At 47.2% G+C, this 22,853-nt stretch overlaps 1 protein-coding gene across 1 annotated transcript in view; it reads left to right on the top strand.

The window, feature by feature from the left end:
- LOC126949096 (DNA replication licensing factor MCM2) overlaps positions 1-22,853 on the top strand; it is a 75,291-nt gene that overhangs the window by 35,590 nt on the left and 16,848 nt on the right. The window contains exon 12 of the mRNA XM_050781594.1: positions 6,048-6,326. Within this exon, the coding sequence (XP_050637551.1) occupies positions 6,048-6,326 (279 nt within the window). The remainder of the gene's footprint in view (positions 1-6,047; positions 6,327-22,853) is intronic.

The raw sequence follows: 22,853 nt of genomic DNA, 5'->3' as shown, positions 1-22,853 counted from the left end.
GATGAAAACATTGGGAGTCACTTTACTAATTTGGTCTTTTTCAAGAGAAGAGGTTCCTTCAATTGATTGGATTGGTTGTGGGGACCCTGGGCAGTGTTTGGAAAGGGGTATCTTCTAGTTTTCAGCTCTGGCTTCTTTCCCTGGCCCTTAAAGCGCATGAAATATTTAAGCTGTCTTACATATTATCTTCTTTCTTGTATCCTTTGGAGGAAGGAAGGTACCCAGCCCTACAAGTAATAGCTTTCCATTCTTCCTTCTGGAGCATCCGCAAGACCTTTTTGTGGGGGAGAAACCAGCTAATTTCAGCTCCTATATTAACTAGCTGTTTGACCTTAATCCCACAAGGCCTCAGTTATTTCATTTGTAAAACAAGAAAGTTGGACTAGACTACTAATTATTTATTCATACCTTTATTGAGTCCCCAGTGTGTGTAAAAGGTTGTGCTAGGCACTGGAATTCCAGAGTGGAATTGACACAAGGGACTTCTCATTTACAGTGGAGGCACTGTGAAGGTCGTTACAATTTGGTGAGAAAAGTGGAGTGAGAGTAGTTTGTTGAGAAGGCTGTGATAGAGAGGAGTGGTGCCTCATCCAGACTTGGAGTGGCCACAAAAAGCTTCTTGGAAGCTGAGACTGGAGGCAGGAGTGAGAATTAGCAGGTGGGTGGTGGGACAGAACAGAGATAGGGAGATATGGATGTTCAAGCAGAAGAGCATGTGCAAAGACCCAAAGGCAAAAGAGACGGCTGTGTTCTGGAAATTGCAGGTAGTCAGTTTGTCTGAAGCATAGAGTATGATTGGGGAAGGTGGGGACAGAGAGGGGAGAGGAGGTAATGGTCAGTTTATGAGAGCCTTCTCTGCCTTTTCAAAGGATCTGACCTGTATGATAGAATGATAGAACCAGATTTGCATTTTAAAAAGACCTCTTGGCCGGGTGTGGTGGCTCACGCCTATAATCCCAGCATTCTGGGAGGCCAAGGTGGGCGGATTACTTGACGTCAGGAGTTTGAGACCAGCCTGGCCAACATGGTGACACCCCGTCTCTACTAAAAATACAAAATTAGCCAGGCGTGGTGGCACATGCCTGTAATCCCAGCTACTCCGGAGGCTGAGACAGGAGAATCGCTTGAACTCGGGAGGTGAAGGTTGCAGTGAGCTGAGATCGCGCCATTGCACTCCAGCCTGGGCAACAAGAGAGAAACTCCATCTCCAAAAAAAAAAAAAAAAGTTGACCAGGCGCAGTGACTCACACCTGTAATCCCAGCACTTTGGGAGGCCGAGGTGGACAGATCACCTGAGGTCAGGAGTTCGAGACCAGCCTGGCCAACATGGTGAAACTAAGTCTCTACTAAAAATACACACAAAAAAATAAGCTGGGTGTGGTGGCAGGCGCCTATAATCCCAGCTACTCAGAAAGCTGAGGCAGGAGAATCACTTGAACCCGAGAGGCGGAGGTTGCAGTGAGCCAAGAATGCGCCATTGCGCTCCAGCCTGGGCAACAAGAGTGAAACTCAAAAATAAATAAAAATGAAAAAATAAAATCAATAAAAAGACCTCTCTGAGCGTTGTCACTCAAAGTGTGATCCAGGGACCAGCAGTATCACTCACACCTACTGTGTCAGCAGACTCGGGTGACTAACACACATTTCAGTCTGAGCAGTGCTGATTAGAGGGCAGTGTGCGGGACAGATGGGTGCAGGGGGAAATGCTAGGGGTTTGTAAAAGAGCTCTCTTTTTCTTCCAGCGGTGAAGCACTATGAGGACTGTAATTCTAATGGAGGCGTCTCTCATGTCTACACACTTATGTTTCTATATCTTCCCTGCTATTTTCTTTATCGTGAAGTGTGGGGCATTTCAGCCATGTGCCCCCCTGAGTGGCATGGTTGTCTACCCTAGAGAATGGGAAACTGAACACATGTTCCTGAGCTCCCGGTGCTGTTATTTCCTCCAGCCTCCTTTCTCCTTCACAGTGTACTGAGCACAGTCAGTACAGTGCCATGAGCAGCTCTGTTAGTAGCTAACTTTGAGATCTCTCTCCCTGCCCTACTAACCCTGTGGCTCAAACAGAGTTATATGGTCACTGGTACACTATTGCATAATGATGTGTTTTCTTGCTGGTCTCTGTAGTAGAAACTGACCCTTCTGGGGGCAGGGACTATATCTTTCTTATTTCTGTAGCAACATAGCCTTGGATCATGCCTAGTCCAAAAAAGCATTTAATAAAGGCTTTTCGGTTGAAGAATGAATGAATGAATGGATGAATGAATGAATGGAATTTAACCATTTAAACACTACTCTGATCCAAAAGGAGAACTCGATTTATAATTTTTCTTAATGTATCAGTTGGCTATTTCTGTGTAATAAATCACCCCAAAATTTAGTGGTTTCAGATTCTCAATTCTCGAGATCTGATCCCTGGACCAGAAGCATCACCTGGGAACTTGCTAGAAATGCAAATTGTTGGGCCCCATCACAGACCAACTGGATTCAGAACTCTAGGGTGGGCTTAACAGTCTCTGTTTTAACAAGCCCTCATGGTGATTCCATGCTGGTCCTTTTGAAAGCTTTGGATTTAAACAGTAGCCATTTATTTAGCTCATGATTCTGTAGTTTGGCAATTTAGGCTGCAATCAGCTGGGTGGTTCTGGTCTCAGCTGAACTCCTTCAAGTTTGTCATCAACTGTTTATCACCTTTGCGGGTCTTGTCTGGCTCTCTCACTTTGGGACTTCAGCTAGGACACTGAGCTGACCTGGCTGTCTTCTGCATGGGCTCCCGTTTTCCTGAAGGATAGCCTTGAGCAAAATCCTGAGAGAATGGAAGCATTCAAGGTATCTTGAGGCCTAGCCTTGGAAATGGCACATCATCTTTTCTCCTGCGTTGTCTTGTGTAGTAACTCACAAAGGTAGCTCAGATTCAAGGAGTGGAGAATTAGATTTCATCTCTTGATGGGAGGAGCTACAAAGTCTCATTGCAAAGATGTGTGTTATTGTAGGTTATTAATTGGGACATCATTGGATAACCCCTCTCAGGAAGAATCTTAAGAAGGTTCTGTTTTGTGGTAGGACTTGGCACACTGTCTCTTTCCCATCTATCTAGTAGGGGATAGATACTGCTTTCTTCTGTAATATTTGGGCTAGGAAAAAATCCAAGAGTAGCTTAGGGTCCCCCTATGATGGAAAGAGGAAATTAGAGTGGAAGAGGTCATGGGAAAGTCTGGGCTAGAGGGAATCCAATATTCTTAATTCATCCTCTCCCAGGAACAAAGGGGAACTTCAAGGGGAGTGGACCCAAAATTGATTGTCTTGGCTTTCTCTGGCTTTTAAATGCCTTTGGCTCAAAGAAACCACAAAATATGAGATGGTTGTTTCTCTGTTTGAGTCAGGGATTCAGACACAGGCTCCAGGAACATGGCTTCAGCTTCATGGAGCCAGGGCCTACCTGGAAGCAGAATCTTTGACCATGGACGTGGTGCCGAGGCGAACAGAAGACATTCTGGATGGGGTGTGATGGCTTCTTGGTTTGGACTTGGCAGAAGGCATTCTCCTGTGAGCAGTCCTCAGGAGCATTGGCAACACAGCAGTGCCTCCCACCTGCCCAGGGTCACAGCATGCCCGCCCTTTAGTTATTTTTTTATTTTTATTTTTATTTTTTTGACAGAGTCTTGCTCTGTCGCCCAGGCTGGAGTGCAATGGCACCATCTTGGTTCACTGCAACCTGTGCCTTCGGGGTTCAAGCGATTCTCCTGCCTTAGCCTCCTGAGTAGCTGGAGACTATATGCGTGTGCCACTACGCCCAGCTAGTTTTTGTGTTTTAGAAGAGATGGGTTTTGCCATATTGGCCAGGCTTGTCTCAACCTCCTGACCTCAAGTGATCCTCCCGCCTCGGCCTCCCAAACTGCTGGGATTTATAGGTGTGAGCCACTGCACCCAGCCCCACCCTCTAGTTATGATGGTACTTTCTAAAGCTCAGAGTTGGACGTGTGAATTATTTTATTGAGAGACAGAGCTTTACGGGATCTTAAAGGCTGGCACAGATGTTACTAGCCCTGGTCAGATGCTAAGGCTCTGATGCCTCCTTAGCCCCAGCGTTGGCTTTGAGGCCACATAGAATCACTCTGATCTTCTTATTCACATCAACCTTTTAATGTATTTGAAGATACCATGGTGTCTTTTAAAATTTTTTTTCCCCAGGCCATGAACTTCACAGGTCTCTGTTTTTTATAAAGGATAATAACACAATATTTGTAGAATACTTTGGTTTGTGAAGCTCTTTGTAGAGCAGCTTTCACACATGGCTCAGGAATTACCTCATTTGGTGCCCCTCACACTGGAGGCATGGTAGGAAGTGCTGTCCTTATTACACAGAAGAGTAGAGCAAGGCTGGTGGTGATGAAGTTGCTCAGCCAGAGAAGCCAGAGTGTAACCTGTTTCCTGGTACCAGCCTTTCTCTCCTGTTATAGAACATCTTCCTGTCTCTGACCTCAAGGCCTGACTATCTTCCCCTGGAGTCTCTACTCCCTGTCCGCCATCCACACAACCCAGAATACACCCCTATGGCTGGATGTTGCGTTCTTGGCTGTGAGTTGTCTGGCTGGTGCACGGTGTGCACAGACTCCCTCATACCCAGACTCACAGGACAGTCTGAAACGCTCATTTTTTTTCAGTGGCCAGTCACAGTATTGGCACATATCAAGCTTAGGGCCTGCTCAGCAAAGCACATGGCACCAATAATATTAGCTCTATTTTTATTGTAAACATCACTAAAAATTGCCATGCACTACAGTCAAGTCAGGTCACAGTAGGCATCTGGTGTAGAGCAAGAGGAAGACTGTGAAATTCCCTGTTCCCTAGATCCTTAAATGTTAGTCTTAGAAAATAATTCAGAGGTCATTTCATTTAGCTTCCTTGCCTTTCTAGTGAGGAGACTGAGACCCAGAGGTCTTGAGCAGCTTTCCAGGAGCCTCACAGCAAGTTAGTAATTTGTGTGGTTAGGTCATTAAGTTAGAGGTTAAGTTGTGAAACTGGCAAATAGGGCTATATTCCTGTCCTTAAAGAATGAGAGTGAAAGAAGAGGAAGAAGGCCTCCTTTAATTTGTTTTCCTGTCCATTTATTTGCTTGTTTTGGTAAATTAGGAGAGAGAGAATCCAAGATTCTAAACAAATACATCAAATTACCAGCACTGGGTTGGGTTTGAACTGTGTGACCTCACGTGGTTTTTTAAAAGACTACGTTTAGAGGCTGGGCTCAGTGGCGCATGCCTGTAATGCCAGCACTTTGGGAGGCTGAGGAGGGCAGATCACTTGAGGTCAGGAGTTCAAAACCAGCCTGACCAACATGGCGAAACCCTGTCTGTACTAAAAATACAAAAATTAGCTGGGCGTGGTGGTGGGCACCTGTAATCCCAGCTGCTCGGGGGGCTGAGGCAAGAGAATCACTTGAACCTGGGAGGCGGAGATTGCAGTGAGCCGAGATTGTACCACTGTACTCCAGCCTGGGCAACAGAGCAAGAGTCCATCTCAAAAAAAACCATAAATAAAAAAACTAAAGACTATATTCAGGATACTGTATTGCTGAAATACAAATCATATTCTTAATTCAGTTTTGGAGAAATTTCAGCCAAGGATGGAAGCCTGGGGAACACCATGTTCATCCAATCATACAGCTAGGTCCTTAAAAGCATGGGCCCTGTCTTCACTTCTGTTTGTAGCCCCAAACATGCAGCACAATTGCCAGCAGAGAGGGGGTACTCAGGAGGCGCTTTCTGAGTGAGCACATGCGCAGTGGAACGCTGACTCAGTGATTCCTCTCTCTCCCCTGCCTGTCTCCATCTGTCTCCCCTTGCCCCTGCCATAGGGAAGTCTCAGCGATTTGGCCTTTTTGAAATGAAAACAGCGTCTCGGAATCCCCGCAAAGCCTCTGGGTGTTCGGGAGTGTCCACTGAAGTCCCCCCCTCCCCAGGACCTTTGTCATTTGAGACATGCTCTAACCTGGCACCAGTCTTTGTCTTCTCTTGCCTCCCCTGACTGTCTGGCTTTTATGTCTACACAGGAGTGTTCCTGGGTGCCTGTGCTGCTGGGTCTGATGAGCCTGGCCCAGAGGGCCTCACCTCCACCTCCCTGCTAGACCTCCTGCTGCCCACTGGCTTGGAGCCACTGGACTCAGAGGAGCCTAGTGAGACTATGGGCCTGGGAGCTGGGCTGGGAGCCCCTGGCTCAGGCTTCCCCAGCGAAGAGAGTGAAGAGTCTCGGATTCTGCAGCCACCACAGTACTTCTGGGAAGAGGAGGAAGAGCTGAATGACTCAAGTCTGGACCTGGGACCCACTGCAGGTAGCTCTTCTTACCGACAGAGCATGTGTTGAGTGCCAGCCAAGTGTCTAGGCAAAACACCAGGTGACCATTTCCTTGCCAGAACCATCTCTTCTCTCTCCCTACAGTTTTTACCATGCTGCTGCTGTTTACCTGCACATCAGAGCTAAGGCTCTGGGACCCTGAGTGTCTCACAGGCCCAGGAGGCCCTTTCTCTTTAATATTAACCACTGTTTAGGGAGCCTTTATTCTGTGCTCATTTAATTCAATCCGATGCTTATAACCTGAGAGATAAGTAATATGACACCCCCTTGTAGACAAGAAAACACTGAGACTGAGAGGTTAAAAGCTGGCCTGAGGTCAAACAGCGGCTCAGATGCTCAGTCATGATTCAGACCTATGGCTTTCCAAGCCCTGGGGCTCATTGTTTTGTTTTTCCCTACTGCTCTATGCTGTCTCTGTTGAAGATTGCCACGAGGTCAGCTGATCCGTGTTTCCTTGAGTCTATCCGACCAGCAGTTGAGGCATTCTAACTGCCCTTCCCTCAGTCATGCACCAGAGCTGGTGTTTGGGTTTACAGAGCCCAGCTGGTGAACATTTGTGTCCTGAAGTAAGCCTGAGGCCTAGGGCTCCGGGCTGAATGCCCGCCGCCATAAGCTGACGCTGATGCAGATGTGCAGGAGCTTGCAGGCAGCGCTGCCAGCCATAGCCGCTCCACCAATGTCCTGGGCCAGCAGGGGCCCATCTCTCAGCAGGGACTGAGGAATTGGTGTGATTGTGTGTGCACATGGGGCAAGGTGTTACAGAACTTAACCTTAATGTTTCTTTTTAAATCAGATAATATTTATTGGATATACTTTTTCTAATTATGAAAGAACACATGAACATTGTAGAAAATCTAAAACGCACAAAAATAATACAAAGAAGAAAATAAGGCTGGGTGTGGTGGCTCTCATCTGTAATCCCAGCACTTTGGGAGACTGAGGCGGGTGGATCACTTGGGGTCAGGAGTTTGAGATGAGCCTGGCCAACATGGTGAAATCCCATCTCTACTAAAAATACAAAAATTAGCTGGGCATGGTGGCAGACACCTGTAATCCCATCTACTCAGGAGGCAGAGGCAGGAGAATTGCTTGAACCCGGGAGGTGGAGGTTGCAGTGAGCTGAGATCGCACCACTGCACTCCAGCCTGGGCGACAAGAACAAAAATCTGTCTCAAAAAAAAAAGAAGAAAATAAAAACCACCCATAACCTGATAATTAAAAGATAATTACCATTAGTAGTTTGGGGATACATCGTTCACTTTTATATTCAAAATAGGATTCGCAAGAACATTTTGTTTTCACTCAATATATTTCATAAGTATATTTCTGCATTGTTAAATATCCATTTGTAACCTGATTTTTAAACATGTTATTATTTATTTATTTTACTTTTTTTGAGATGGAGTCTCGCTCTGTCACCCAGGCTGGAATGCAGTGGCATGACCTTGGCTCACTGCAACCTTCATCTCCCGAGTTCAAGTGATTCTCCTGCCTCAGCCTCCCGAGTAGCTGGGATTACAGGCATATACCACCACACCCAGCTAATTTTTGTATTTTTAGTAAAGACAGGGTTTCACCATGTTGGCCAGACTGGTCTCTAACTCCTGACCTCAAGTGATCTGCCCGCCTCAGCCTCCCAAAGTGCTGGGATTACAGGTGCGAGCCACCTCTCCCGGCCAACATGTTATTATTTATTTATTTATGTTTAGAGTTGAGGTTTTGCTCCATTGTTCAGGTGCGATCATAGCTCACTGTAACCTCGAACTCCTGGGCTCAAGCGATCCTCCCACCTCAGCCTCATAGGTAGCAGGGACCAAAAACGTGCCACCACGCCTGACTAATTTTTTCATTTTTTTGTAGTGATGGGGTCTTGCTATGTTGCCCAGGCTGGTCTTGAACTCCTGGGCTCAAGTGATCCTCCTCCCTTGGCCTCCCAAAGTGCTCAGATTATAGCTGTGGGCCACTTTGCCCAGCTTGTAACCTGATTTTTTTTTTTTTTTCTTGAGACAGAGTTTTGCTCTTGTTGCCCAGGCTGGAGTGCAATGGCGCCATCTTGGCTCACTGCAAACTCTGCCTCCCGAATTCAAGTGATTCTCCTGCCTCAGCCTCCTGAGTAGCTGAGATTATAGGCATGTGCCACCATGCCTGAATAATTTTGTATTTTTTTTAGTAGAGACAGGGTTTCTCCGTGTTGGTCAGTCTAATCTCGAACTCCCGACCTCAGGTGATTTGCCCGCCTCAGCCTCCCAAACTGCTGGGATTACAGGTGTGAGCCACTGTGCCCAGCCCTGATTTTTAACAACTACATAATATTTCATCATGTGGGTCATCAAATTTATTAAACTGGTTCCCTACTGTTGAATACTTAGGTTGTCTTCAGTTTTAATGCTGCGACAAATATCCTTATACATTTTCACAACTTCCTGGTTGTTTCCTTAGGATTAATTTTTGGAATAAAATTGGTAAGTCAAAATATGTATCAGGGCTGGGCATGGTGGCTCACGCCTGTAATCCCAGCACTTTGGGAGTTTGAGGTGGGCAGATCATGAGGTCTGGAGTTTGAGACCAGCCTGGCCAACATGGTGTAACCCCGTCTCTACTAAAAATACAAAAATTAGCCAGGTGTGGTGGTGGACGCCTGTAATCCTAGCTACTTAGGAGGCTGAGGCAGGAGAATTGCTTGAACCTGGGAGGCGGAGGTTGCAGTGAGCTGAGATTGCACCACTGCACTCCAGCCTGCGGGACAGAGCAAGACTCCATCTCAGAAAAAAAAAAAAAAAAGATGTATCAGTCAGCATCCCACACAGAAACAGAAGACACAATCAAATTAAGACAATCTAAGGAGAATTTGTTTATAAAGCAGCAGATTTATGAAGGTATGGGCTGGATACGGGTGAACCACCAAAGGATCTGTGGCTAGCAGCAGCTGAGTGCTTACCATCTCTAGGCACAGGGAGACCAGGGAAGGGATGAAGATGGGAGCCTGCAGGGAAAGTGGTGTAAAGAGGTGGCCAGATACTGGAGGAGACCGAGAGAATGAACACCGCATCCCCCACCAAATGTTCTGTCTTTCCCTTGTCAATTTGATAGGAAAAATTATAATGGCCTTTGATTCTAGTAAATTTTAACTCATATATGTACAAAATATATATGTACATTCATTATATATAGAAAAAAAATAGCGACCACTTATCACTCTTCTTTTTTATTTGAAGCACAGTGTAGTTAAGAGAACAGGCCTTGGAGTCAGGAAGGCTCCAGCGCTGTCATTTAACAGTGACACAATTTTTTGTGAGTAACTTACCCTAAGCCTCAGTTTCCCATCTAGGAATTGGAGATAATCATATACCCACCTCACAGGGTTGTGGGGTTCACACACCATCATATATTTCGAGCACTTAACTCAGTGCTTGGCACATTGTTAAGTGCTCTGTGAGTATTAGCTATTATTATTACTTTTCTATTTTTTTCTATTGAGTCTTTAATTTTTTCTTATCCCTGTACAAATCTGAAAAAGGATACTAACTTTCCTCTGACATACATAGAAAACATTTTTCCAGTTTGTCAACTGCTTTTATTTTGATTATAATTTTTGGCGTAAAGAAATTAAATATTTTATGAGCTTAAAATTACTTTTTTTTGCCGGGCGCGGTGGCTCAAGCCTGTAATCCCAGCACTTTGGGAGGCCGAGACGGGCGGATCACAAGGTCAGGAGATCGAGACCATCCTGGCTAACATGGTGAAACCCCGTCTCTACTAAAAATACAAAAAAACTAGCCAGGCGAGGTGGCGGGCGCCTGTAGTCCCAGCTACTCGGGAGGCTGAGGCAGGAGAATGGCGTAAACCCGGGAGGCGGAGCTTGCAGTGAGCTGAGATCCGGCCACTGCACTCCAGCCTGGGCGACAGAGCGAGACTCCGTCTCAAAAAAAAAAAAAAAAAAAAAAAAAAAAAAAAAAAAAAAAAATTACTTTTTTTTTTCTTTGAGATGGAGTTTCACTCTAGTCACCCAGGCTGGAGTGCAATGGTGTGATCTTAGCTCACTGCAACCTCTGCCTCCCAAATTCAAGCAATTCTCCTACCTCAGCTTCCCAAGTAGCTGGGATTATAGGCACATGCCACCACACCCAGCAAATTTTGTATTTTTAGTAGAGATGGGGTTTCACCATGTTGGCCAGGCTGGTTTCAAACTCCCGACCTCAAGTAATCCACCCACCTCAGCCTCCCAAAGTGTTGGAATTACAGTTGTGAGCCACTGCACCCAGCAAAATTACTTCTTTTAAAATGTTTTTATGTGTTTTTCTTTACTTTATGATTAGAAAATACTTTCTGCCCTTGAGATACATGCACCTTTCTTCCTTCTATTCTTTTTTTAATGTAAATTCTTTTTTAAAAATTGTTTTTATTTTTTGGACACAGGGTCTCGCTCTTACCTCAGGCTGGAGTGCAGCAGCACAATCTTAGCTCACTGCAGCCTTGACCTCCTGAGCTCAATCGATCCTCCTGCTTCAGCCTCCCAAGTAGTTGGGACTACTGGTGTACCCCACCATGCCTGGTTAATTTGTCTGTTTTTTGGTAGAGATGGGGTTTTGCCATGTTGCCCAGGCTGGTCTTGAACGCCTGGGCTCAAGCGATCCACCTGCCTCAGGCTCCCAAAGTGCTGGGATTACAGGTGTGAGCCACCATGCCTGGCCCCTTCTATTCTTTAGCTTAATTTTTTACATTTAAGTCCAATCTAGCTATAATTTATTTTTGTGTATGGTGTAAGATAAGGATCTAATTTATTTTCTCCACACAGATCATCTGTTGTCATGGCAGCATCCATTGATAAATCTGTCCTCTTATCATTTTAAATAAATGGTATTTTGTTGCTGTTGTTGTTTTCAGACAGAGTCTCACTCTTGCCCAGGCTGGAGTGCAGTGGTGTGATCTCTGCTTACTGCAATCTCTGCCTCTGAGGTTCAAGTGATCCTCCTGCCTCAGACTCCCTGGTAACTGGGATTACAGGCGTGCCACCACACCCAGCTAATTTTTGTAATTTTAGTACAGATGGGTTTTACCGTGTTGCCCAGGCTGACCGAACTCCTGACCTCAAGTGATCCACCCACCTCAGCCTCCCAAGGTATTGTGATTACAGGTGTGAGCCACTGTGCTTGGCCAAGAAATGATTTAAAAGAAACTTTTACATTGTACCAGACAATTCTTGGGTCTTTGTCTGGCCTTTTCCTTTTGTTGAGACTGTTGAGTGTCAAGTATGGGGTAAGCAGTCACACAGAGAGCCTTGGCCTCAGGACCACAGTGAAGAGCCCTGAAGCCTTGATGAGCTCAATTTGTTGTCCTCCCCGCTCCCCAGGGGATTCGTTTCCCTTTCTTTTTCTTTCAGTTCATGTCTCTTCCTCCCCCATTGGCTTCCCTAGGTCTCATAAGAATAAAAATAGCTCTCATTCATTCAATATGAGCCATGCCTAGGCCTTTGCCTCCATCGTCTCTAGTCCTCACCACAGCTGCACATGGCATGGCTGTGAGGTGGGGATACCAGTCGCCCTACTCAGGATGGGCAGGAGGCTAGGGAGGTACAGGGAGGAGGGCAGGAGGCAGAGGAGGTGCAGGGGGGGAGGGTGGGAGGCTGGGGAAGGGAAGGGAGAAGGGTGAGAGGCCAGGGAGTGGCAGGGAGGAGAGCTGCTTCAGTCCTGATTCTCATTGCTCTTCTCCAGACTTGTCCACTTGACCACAGCCCTTACATTTCCTCAGGTCAGTCTCTTCTCCATACCACCTAACCATGATCTTGTGAAAAAACTAGAGTTTCCCATCTTCTTCTCAAACAGACTAGCGAAGAAACCGCTTCTCAAACCCCAGTGCTCACAGGTTAAAGGCTAAACTTCTTAGCATGGCAGAAAATGCTCTTGACATTCCAGCCCCAGCCTTCCCCAGCCTCTTCTCCTTCCCTGCTCCAGCATGCATCTGATTAGCTCATCATCAGCTTGTTCTCTTCCTTGCTTGGCAGAGTTGAACTGAGGTATGGGGAAGTGGGGTGCTTTGCCCAAGGGCACATGGTTTGGATGTAATGGAGCTGGATCTAGAGTCAGTGTCTTCTCACTGACAACAGCCTGGCCTATTCCCTAAGCCTATGATGCACTTCTTCCTCTTGTCCCATCTGCTTGGGAAGCTCTTCTCCATCCCGATGTCCTAGTGGAGGTGTATTTACCTTCAGCACCTAGCTCAAGAGGGCTAGCTTCAAGAGGCTTTTGCCAGCTCTCCCCAGTGATCAGGACCACTGCACGTGGTCATGCTGGTGGTGCCCTGTCCAGGGCTCCTGACCGAGCATGGGAGTTGGAGCTGAAGTCCAGCATACGCCCTGCCCATCAGGCCATGGTCTGGGTGGGAGGAGCACCTTTTTCTAATTCATCTGCCCAGAGGGGACATCTCCATGTACTGGCAGTGGCCCTGAAATCAGGCTAGTCACTCACCCCTGCTTCTGTTTTCTCGCAGCACCTTGATGGCACGTGATTAGGACATGACAGAGGAAAGAAAGTGGCTAAGGTGGCAGGCTGACAGCAAATAGGCTGGTCTAGGAGGCAGCCCAGGGGACAGTGGCGTGCCCCGCCCCACTATTCTCTTCTGCTCTTGTACACCAGAGTCACAGGCTTCTGTCTAGGGGTTCTTGGGGAGAAGGAAGTGGATCACCTCTTGGGGGTTGGAGGAACACAAAGGAACCTTGAGAGGCCTGCCTGGGTCGGGAGTCCTGCAGAGTCCAGAGTGACTGTACCAAGTGCTATCCTAACATGGCTATTAGGGACATTGAACTGCGTGCAGCAGTAGCAGGGACTGTTGAAAACTATGCTGCAAACAGGTCAATCTCAGATCAAGTACCCTTTTAATAATTGTGACATCAGTTCATGTATTCAACACTAGGTATGTGCCTAGCACTATGTTAGGGGTTGTGGGTTCTTATTTAACCTCCACTGAAAAATGTTTAAGTATATATTCTTACTTCCATTTAGCTGATAAGCAAACCTGAGGCTTAGGGAGTTTGAATTTACAGCCCAGCAAGTCAATGTAACAATCAGGATTCAAACCCAAGTTGTTACACTCCAAAGCCTCTCTGCTCTGTCATGTCACCTCTCAGCACAGTGATTTTACTAGAGACTAGCACTAATGTCATATTCTGTATGGTACTTATCACCATTTTTCCATAGAATTTTTTTGTTTTTGAGACAAAGTCTCACTCTATTGCCCAAGCTGGAGTGCAATGGCGCGATCTTGGCTCACTGCAACCTCCGCCTCCCAGGTTCAAGTGATTCTCCTGCCTCAGCCTCCCGAGTAGCTGGGGTTACAGGGGTGCGCCACTATGCCCAGCTAATTTTTGTATTTTTAGTGGAGACAGAGTTTCACCATGTTGGCCAGGCTGGTCTCGATCTCCTGACCTCGTGATCTGCCCGTCTTGGCCACCGAAAGTGCTGGGATTGCAGGCATGAGCCACCATGCCTGGCTCCAGAGAATTTTGAGTTAGCTCATTTGAACTTCACAACCACTCTGTGAGCTCAGCCAGGTGGCAGTTATTCTCTTTGCTTGACAGATGGTGAGCCGGGCCAAGGGAGGTTCAGACCTTTGCCCAAGGCCACACAGCTTGTGTGTGACAGAGCCGAATCTGGAGTTGGTGTCCCTGAGCACTGATGCCCTGGGCCTAGCTTCTTGCCAAGGGAGCACATTGATGGCACATGTGAGACAGGAAACCAGTCCATTCTGTTACTAGGACTTTGTCATACATCCCATTTCTAGTGTGTTGGGCCTCAGGTAGAGCTGATGCCTTCCTTCTCCATCTGTAGTGATGGTCCCCGGCCCCAGTGGGAAAAACAGCTGGTGGAGTTTCTGCTTGGTGGATAATGAACAGTGTGACCTTGAGTGGGTTGCTTTTCTAATGTTGGCTTCAGTCTCTTCATCTGCAAAATGAGACCTGGGAATAATAGATTGAAATGTTTCCAGCTTGAAAATATTATGATTCTATGACATTTCAAGTGAAAAGAGCGACCTCAACAAAGCAGGGAAAAAGACATGGAATGCGAATTGCTGCTCCACCAGCTAGCATCAAGCGAAGTTACAGCCTGATCAGTTAATTCATGCACAATTATTAATGATTAGGAGCAGTCTGTCAGGTTACCTACTCATTCGAGACTGTCCCCACTGTCCCCTCCAGCCCTTTCATTTTCTAAGCTCCTTAAGGAAATTGTCTTGCATGCAGTTTTAATTTTCCTAGTGAGTGAGCAAATTAAAGTGTTCTGCAAGAAACACTTTAATCTTTGGGGTTGGCAAGTCCTAGATACCCCACTCAGATGGGCTCACAGGCCTGTGTGATAAAAGGAGACTTTATTGGCTGAAGAACGGGGGTCCAGGAATGGGCTTCCTGCTCGCTCCAGCACTCAGCGTGCCGCCCTCCACGTGCCGCCCTCCACGTGCTGGAGCCTGCCCTGCCCCATCAGTCGTGCTCGGCTTTCCCTTGCTGGCTTCGTTCTCAGGCAGGCTGGTCCTGGGTGCTGGCTTGGAGAGCCCCAGTAGCTGCACACTGTCGTCCTATCACTCAGCACCCTGCAGAAAGGGAGACCTGCCTTCCCATCACTTCAGGAACAGTCTCTGGATGATCTCGCTGAGTCCGGAGCTTGGGGATGGAATTTGACTATCCACGCCCATGTTGAGCTGTCCCTGAAGCCAGGGGACATCCCAAACCAAAAAGAGAGGAGGAGTGTCCCCCAGAGTAGAATTGAGGTGCTATTAACAGAAAGAGAGCATGAGACAACAGTACTGCACTTGAGTAGGGAACACTCATAAAGTGCCTATATGTCATTTTCACTTGGATTTCTTTTTTTTTTTTTTTGAGATGGAGTCTTGCTCTGTCGCCCAGGCTGGAGTGCAGTGGCGCAATCTCGGCTCACTGCAAGCTCCGCCTCCTGGGTTCACACCATTCTCCTGCCTCAGCCTCCTGAGTAGCTGGGACTACAGGTGCCCGCCACCACGCCCGGCTAATTTTTGTATTTTTTAGTAGAGAGGGGGTTTCACCGTGTTAACCAGGATGGTCTCGATCTCCTGACCTCGTGATCTGCCTGCCTCGGCCTCCCAAAGTGCTGGGATTACAGGCGTGAGCCACCGCACGCGGCCCACTTGGATTTTTTTTTAACCTCACAGCAACCTGATGAAATCTGTAAAAGCAGGCATGATTATATCACTGTTTTACAGCTAGAGAAGCCGGCTTAAAGAGATTTAAAAGTGGCTCTAAATGACACAGTGGCAGAACTAAATCTCAAATCTGAGTTCTACTTGAAGACCTGCTGCTCCCCTCAATACAAAGTCCTTCATTAGGCTACTTTAATTATCATTGCTGTAATCAATTTTGGAGAAAGCAGACCAACGGAGCAGCTGTCTGCTGGGACCTGGAAGTGGTTCCTGTACAGCAAAGCCTTGTCGTGATTGTGTCTGCTGTAGAATGATTTGACCTTCTGGGTCATTGCCCACACATCAGGCGTGTCCATATCCTTAGGATGGGCTGATAGCTGTGGAGCCTGTGAACAGAGCAACAAAGAGAGCACTTTTACTTAGCCACCAAAACAAAAGCCTTGTCATTCTTGTTCTATGCTAGTAATAAATATCAACATATAAAAATTTAAAACTGCAACTAAAAGAAGAAAATAAAAATCACCTATGATCCAGTCATTCAGAGTCAGTGAATGTTAACGTTTTGGACTATCTCTTTCTGGACATTTTTTTTTTTTTTTTTTTTTTTTTTTGAGACAATCTCACTCTTTGTCCAGGCTGGAGTGCAGTGGTGTGATCTCAGCTCACTGCAACCTCCGCTGCATGGGTTCAAGCGATTCTGTCTCCTGAGTGGCTGGGATTACAGTCATGTGTCCCTACGCCCAGTTAATTTTTTTTTTTTTTTTTTTTTTTTTTTGAGATGGAGTCTTGCCCTGTCGCCCAGGCTGGAGTGCACTGGTGCAGTCTTGGCTCACTGCAACCTCTGTCTCCTAGGTTCAAGCAATTCTCCTGTCTCTACCTCCTGAGAGCTGGGGCTGCAGGCATGTGCCACCACCCCCGGCTAATTTTTGTATTTTTAGTAGAGCCGGGGTTTCGCCATGTTGGCCAGGCTGGTCTTGAACTCCAAACCTCAGGAGATCCACCTGCCTCGGTCTACCAAAGTGCTGGGATTACAGGCATGAGCCATTGTGCCTAGCTCTTTCTGGACTTTTTTTTTTTTCCTTTGTAGGCCATATATAAAATATACTTTTACAAAAAAATGGACAATAGTGGACACTGTGGTGTACACATCTTGCTGTTTCACTTAGAAACCTCTTTCCAAGCCAGCACACACAGCTCTGCAGCCTGTTCAAGGCTGCCATGGTCTCCCAATATAAGGCAGGTCTGTCATTTCTTTGGGCAGTCCCCTGCAGTGTGGGTGCTGGACCCCAGTCTTCTGTTACATGGACTGTGCCATGATGGGGATCTATGAAGCCACATGACTGTGAGCATCCCTAATCGTCTCCCTAGGGTACCTTTCCAGAAGTGAGATTATAGGTTCAGAATATTTGTCTTTAAAGCTTCTCGTTCCTATGACTCAGTAGCCCTCCAGAAATGTGACCTGCTTTCCTTCCCATCTTGCACCCTTCCAATACTAGGCATGAATGACCTTGAATGTATACATATACTTGTCAGGTTGGTAGTCCAAAGACTGGCATTTTGCAGTTTACTTTATATTTCTTTGATGACTATTGAGGTCGACTATCAAAAAGTAGTTTGAAGCCAGGGGACAATTTTCAGTGACTTGACATTAACCTAAAGGGACATTTAAGGTGATCTTTCAAGGACTCTGGCCCTTTTGCCTGTTCATTGATATTTCAGCCTGTGCTGAAGTTCATCCCTGGGGTTATGGCTGCCCTGAGAGACAGAAGAAACGTCCAGTGTGACCTTGATAAATTGGGGAAAGAAACCTATACAGAACTGTGATGAAATATAGGAGGAAAAAATGATCTATTTAGGGAACAAAGCCAGCACCATAATGAGTTTAAAAGAAAGGGGACAAATAAGGCCTGGGGGACCCAGGCCTGGTGCTTCATCAGGGTGAACTGGAGCTGCATTTGAGCCAGCACCGACCCATCACAGGGGGCGTGGGAGAGCTGACCTTACCAGCTGTGATAAATGACAGTAGTGCCACCGGAGTGGAGAAACCCCTTTACATTTTGCATCAGTTAGTCTCAAGTTAGTGAATCTTGTTCAGTTTTCAATAGTTCATTCAGCAAATGTTTATTGTGTACCCCCTGTGCTGATTTTGTAACACTCTTAAAACTGTGGTGAGGCTGGGCACAGTGGCTCACGCCCATAATCCCAACACTTTGGGAGGCCAAGGCGGGTGGATCACCTGAGGTCAGGGGTTCGAGACCAGCCTGACCAATATGGTGAAACCCCGTCTCTACTAAAAATACAAAAATTAGCCAGATGTGGTTGCGGGTGCTTTAATCCCAGCTACTTGGGAGGCTAAGGCAGGAGAATCACTTGAACCCAGGAGGCGGAGGTTGCAGTGAGCTGAGATCGTTCCATTGCACTCCAGCCTGGGCGACAAACCGAGACCTTATTTCAAAACAAACAAACAAACAAACATACAAAAAAACCACTGTGGTGAATCCAGAGTTTTCATAAGGGAAGGATGAAAATAGGAAGGTTGAGAATAAAGAATAATTACAGTTGCTTAGCCCCAAGAAAAGAGGCTAGGTTTGGGGGCAACTAAGAGACTATGTACATTGTTTCCTGTGAAGGCGATGCTAGCAGGTGCTGCTCACTTAACAGATGAAACAGAGATGGACTTGAGTTGTAAAGGAACCATCACAGCTGGGTTTAGGTAAATGGGGGTGTAGGGGTAAGTCAATAACACAGAAATGCCTCTCTAAAGAGACCCAGCCATATTCTTGAAGATAATTGCCAGCTCATCTTCTCTAGACTCACCGATGTCTGCCAGAGGGCTGAGGCCTCATCGGGTAGCCTCCTGTGGTCCCTTCCCATGTTAGGACCCTGACCCTAACCACGGATACACCTGCCGTGAGCTGGGCTGTGTGGATGCTGAGAGGAGCAGAGAACATGGAGGGTGACAGAAGGAAAGTGTGCCTTCTGTGGGGTGGGTGTTTTGCATTCCTGATGCCACTTCATCTTTGTAACAACCAGAGGTATTAGCCTCACATCATGGAGGGGTGGGTGTGCGGCACACAGAGGCAAGTGTCCACCCAGAATTCCAGCCCGTGCCTGCAGAACCCTGAAGCTTGGCCTGGGGCTCTTAACGCCAACCACTCTTGTGAGTCAAGCCCAGCTTTAAGGAGGCTGGCTGTGGCCACAAAGATGCGGGCAGACTGGGAAGAGGTCATGATTCTGCTTGTCAGCTTGCTCCTGTCTAGCATCCCAAGCCAAGCCTGGGTGCTGGACTAAATGACCAGAATGTGTCAAAAGACACTGGCTTTAACCACACAAGAGTCTAAGAGTCTTACAACTTTACAACTGTGACAAGTCTAATATCACAACTTAGAGCAAGTATCCTCCCCTCCTGTGCTCCCTCATCTGGAAAAGGCGAGAGATGGGCCCTTTGCTCTTGCAGGGCCTCTGTCTACCTGTAAAATCCCCAAGTCTGGGATTTGGAGACCCAACTGTTCTGAGGGCTCTGGGGAACATGTGGTTTCTGTGTAGAGCCACCAGGGGGGGCTGTGACTTCACAGTGCCATTCCCAGCAGTTCCAGGAGGGTCAGGAGCCCAGGAGCCTAAGGTTATCCTGCAGTCAATCCAGGAGGTGCTCCAGGGCTCTCCTGTGCAGTGAGGGGGACAGCCCTAGGTGACTTCCGAGCTGCAGCTTAGACACTCGTGGCTTCCCATGCTCTGAGGCCCAGCCCGAGCCTCTCCCTGGAGGGCCTGAGTCTTGGACGACCTTTCTCATCCTTCAGTGCCCCAGCTCTTCCTGACGACAGGGACAAATCCATGGAACCAGCCCTTAGACTTCCACGTGTCTCCAGTGTGTCTCCCGGGCGACTCTGCTTGCTTACACCTGTGTCCAGGTGTGGGGCTCTGGAGGTACACCTTGGTCCCAGACATGCTTTTGGGGTTTGGCTACAAACTAAAAGGCCTTCATGGAGGAACCTCTCTCCTGAGCCTAAAGTGGATGGAGTAGGAAGGTATTCCCTGGAGCGCTCAGCTGGTCAGACCCTCCCTCTGGAATCACAGCTGTCCGCGGCAGCAGGGCTGAGGGTGCGGGTGTCAAGGACTTGCCCTGGGTCACTGAGGGCGGGCTGGGAGGGCAGGGAGCCCTGTCGTTGTCCCCTCTCTCCTCCCTCTCCTCTTGCCTATCCCCTCTCTTTACTCTCCTCATCTCCATCTCCCTCCTTTTCCTGCTCAGCTTCACTTCTTTGTTTCTCTTCTTCCATTGTCGATTTGATCCTTTTTCACCTCCAAAGTGCCTGCTGAGGCTTCCTCTCCCCTCTCAACACAACGAGTTCCTGGAAGCCTGATCTGTATTCCTTGGACACGTGAGTGGGAAAAGCACCTTCCTCCCTGTCTCTCAAGACTGTCTTACCTGCTTCAGGGCGGTGTGGCTCCTTCCTGCCACAGGGCTCTGCGCTCTCAGCCAGGATAGCCTGCCCTGTCCCTTGCCATATTTCTGTTCCCCTCTTGACAGCTCAAGCGTGTTCACTGGCTTGTAGTGAAAGTCAGTGTCTCAGGACGGGTGCAGGGGCTCACTCCTGTAAGCCCAGTACTTTGGGACGCCAAGGCAGGCGGATCACGAGGTCAAGAGATCAGGACCAGCCTGACCAACATGGTGAAACTCCGTCTCTACTAAAAGTACAAAAAATTAGCTGGGCATGGTGGCGTGCGCCTGTAGTCCCAGCTACTCAGGAGGGTGAGGCAGGAGAATTGCTTGAACCCAGGAGGTGGGGGTTGCAGTGAGCCAAGATCGTGGCACTGCAGTCCAGCCTGGGTGACAGAGCAAGACTCCATCTCAAAAAAAAAAAAAAAAAAAAGAAAGTCTCTCTCACATGTGCACACTCTCTCTGTTACTCCTTATTTAAAAAAAATTTCCATTTACAGAAAAGTTGCAAGAATAATTCCATCCACCCCTTGCTCAGATTCCCCCATTATTAACGCTTTGCTGCATTTGCTTTGTCACTGTATATGTGTGCATGTATGCATATGGAGACGCAGATCTGTACTTCTTGCTGAACCATTTGATGGTAAGTTGCAGTTACTCCTTTGCTCCAAATACTTCAGTGTGCATTTCTTAGGAACAAAGCATTCTGCCAAAAACCACAGCAGGATGATCAAAATCAGGAAATTAACACTGATATAATATGCTTCTGTAATTACAAACTTTATTCAAACTTTGCCAGTTTTCCCAATAGTGTCTTTTATAGCAAAAGAAAAAAGAGCAGAATTTCATAGTCCACTGTCTGGTCCAGAATCATGTACTGCATTTAGTCAGCATGTCTCTTTTGTCTCTTTTATTCTGGAAAACCCTCTAGTCTTTCTTTGTCTTTCATGACCTTGACATTGTTGGAGTATAGGCCAGTTATTTTGTAGATTGCCCCTCAATTTTAGTTTGTCTCAAATTTTCCCATGGTCAGATTCGGGCTCTGCATTTTTGGCAGGCATATTGTGGACGTGATGCTGTATCTTCTTTTTTATTTTTATTATTATTATTTTTTAAAAGAAGTCTCGCTGTGTCGCCCAGGCTGGAGTGCAGTGGCACCATCTGGGCTCACTGCAAGCTCCGCCTCCCGGGTTCACACCATTCTCCTGCCTCAGCCTCCCGAGTATCTGGGACTACAGGCGCCCATCACCTTGCCCGGCTTGATTTTTGTATTCTTTTGAGTAGAGACCGGGTTTCACCGTGTTAGCCAGGATGATCTCAGTCTCCTGACCTCGTGATCCGCCCGTCTCAGCCTCCCAAAGTGCTGGGATTACAGGCTTGAGCCACCGCGCCCGGCCGATGCTGTATCTTCTTAGTGAATCGTAAGAAGTTAACTAAGTGTTTACTCTGTGGACTGGCTCTGCTCTTGGGTAAAGCCTGGCTTCTTCACTCTTTATTCTCAACTCACATTTGGATCCAGTCTTACGGGCTCTCTCCTGGGACCCCTGCTTTCACATTGCTGGTGTTTGCCCTGCAGCTGCCCACACAGACGCCCCTTACCCCACTGGTTCCTAGTGTGTGCTCCCATCAGGCCTCCCAGTAATTCTGCTTCTATTTTAAGAGACATTTGTAATATTAAGATCATATTTACACTTGTCAACAGATGACCAATCCCCTCCTGCCCTACCCTTTTTCCTGGATTTTCTTTGACTTAAAACTCAAGTGCTTAGGCTTTAGTTACATTCAGTATAAAAAATGAAAAATAAAAACTCAAGTGTTTATGCTGCTCCTCATTCTGTGGAGAACACTTCTACTTTTCCTGTTACGATTTTACCAGGTAATAACTCCTTTAATAATAATAATGGCAGGCAGATGGCCAGGCGCGGTGGCTTATGCCTATAATCCCAGCACTTTGGAGGGCGAAGGTGGGCGGATCCACCTGAAGTCAGGAGTTTGAGAACAGCCTGGCCAACATGGCAAAACCCCGTCTCTACTAAAAATACAAATTTTTCTTTCTCTTTTTTTTTTTTTTTTTTTTTTTTTTTGAGACAGAGTCTCACTCTGTCACCCAGGCTGGAGTGCAGTGGTGCAATCTCGGCTCACTGGAACCTCTGCCTCCCAGGTTCAAGTGATTCTCGTGCCTCAGCCTCCCGAGCAGCTGGGATTACAGGCACCTACCACCACACCTGGCTGATTTTTGTATTTTTAGTAGAGACGGGGTTTCACTGTGTTGGCGGGGTTTCACTGTGTTGGCCAGGCTGGTCTTGAACTCCTGACCCCAGGTGATCCACCCCCTTGGCCTCCCAAAGTGCTGGGATTACAGGCATGAGCCACCATGCCCAGCCATAATACAAAAATTAGCCAGGCATGGTGGTGGGTGCCTGTAATCCCAGCTTCTCTAGAGGCTGAGGCAGGAGAATTGCTTGAACCTGGAAGGTGGAGGTTGCAGTGAGCCAAGATCACACCACTGCATTCCAGCCTGGGCAACAGAGCGAGACTCTGTCTCAGATAATAATAATAATAAAAGCAGGAGGAGGCGGAGGACCCCCCACAGTTAACTGAGTGTTTACTCTGTGGACTGTGCACAGGGTCACCTCACTGAACCCTGACCACAGCTCTGTGTGGCAGGTACCACTGTTATTTTACGCTTAAGGAAAGGGAGACATGTGGAGGTTAAGCAACATGTCCAAGATCATACAGCTGATAAGCAGTGGAACTGAGACCACACAGTAAAAAGAAAAGGAATAATTTTAGATCTTGAGCACTGGTAAGAAAGTGGAAAAGGACTGCTGATTCCAAGTGCTAGTGAGCAAGTGTTTACTGATTTGTCAAGTCACTGGAGTGAGAGGCTGGAAAAAAGCGAGGAGC

The sequence above is a fragment of the Macaca thibetana genome, chromosome 2 (genome assembly GCF_024542745.1).
Source record: "Macaca thibetana thibetana isolate TM-01 chromosome 2, ASM2454274v1, whole genome shotgun sequence".
In the NCBI taxonomy this organism is placed as follows: Eukaryota; Metazoa; Chordata; class Mammalia; order Primates; family Cercopithecidae; genus Macaca; species Macaca thibetana.
Note: the sequence above shows the minus strand (reverse complement) of the source record. Positions and strands in the feature narration are given on the sequence as shown.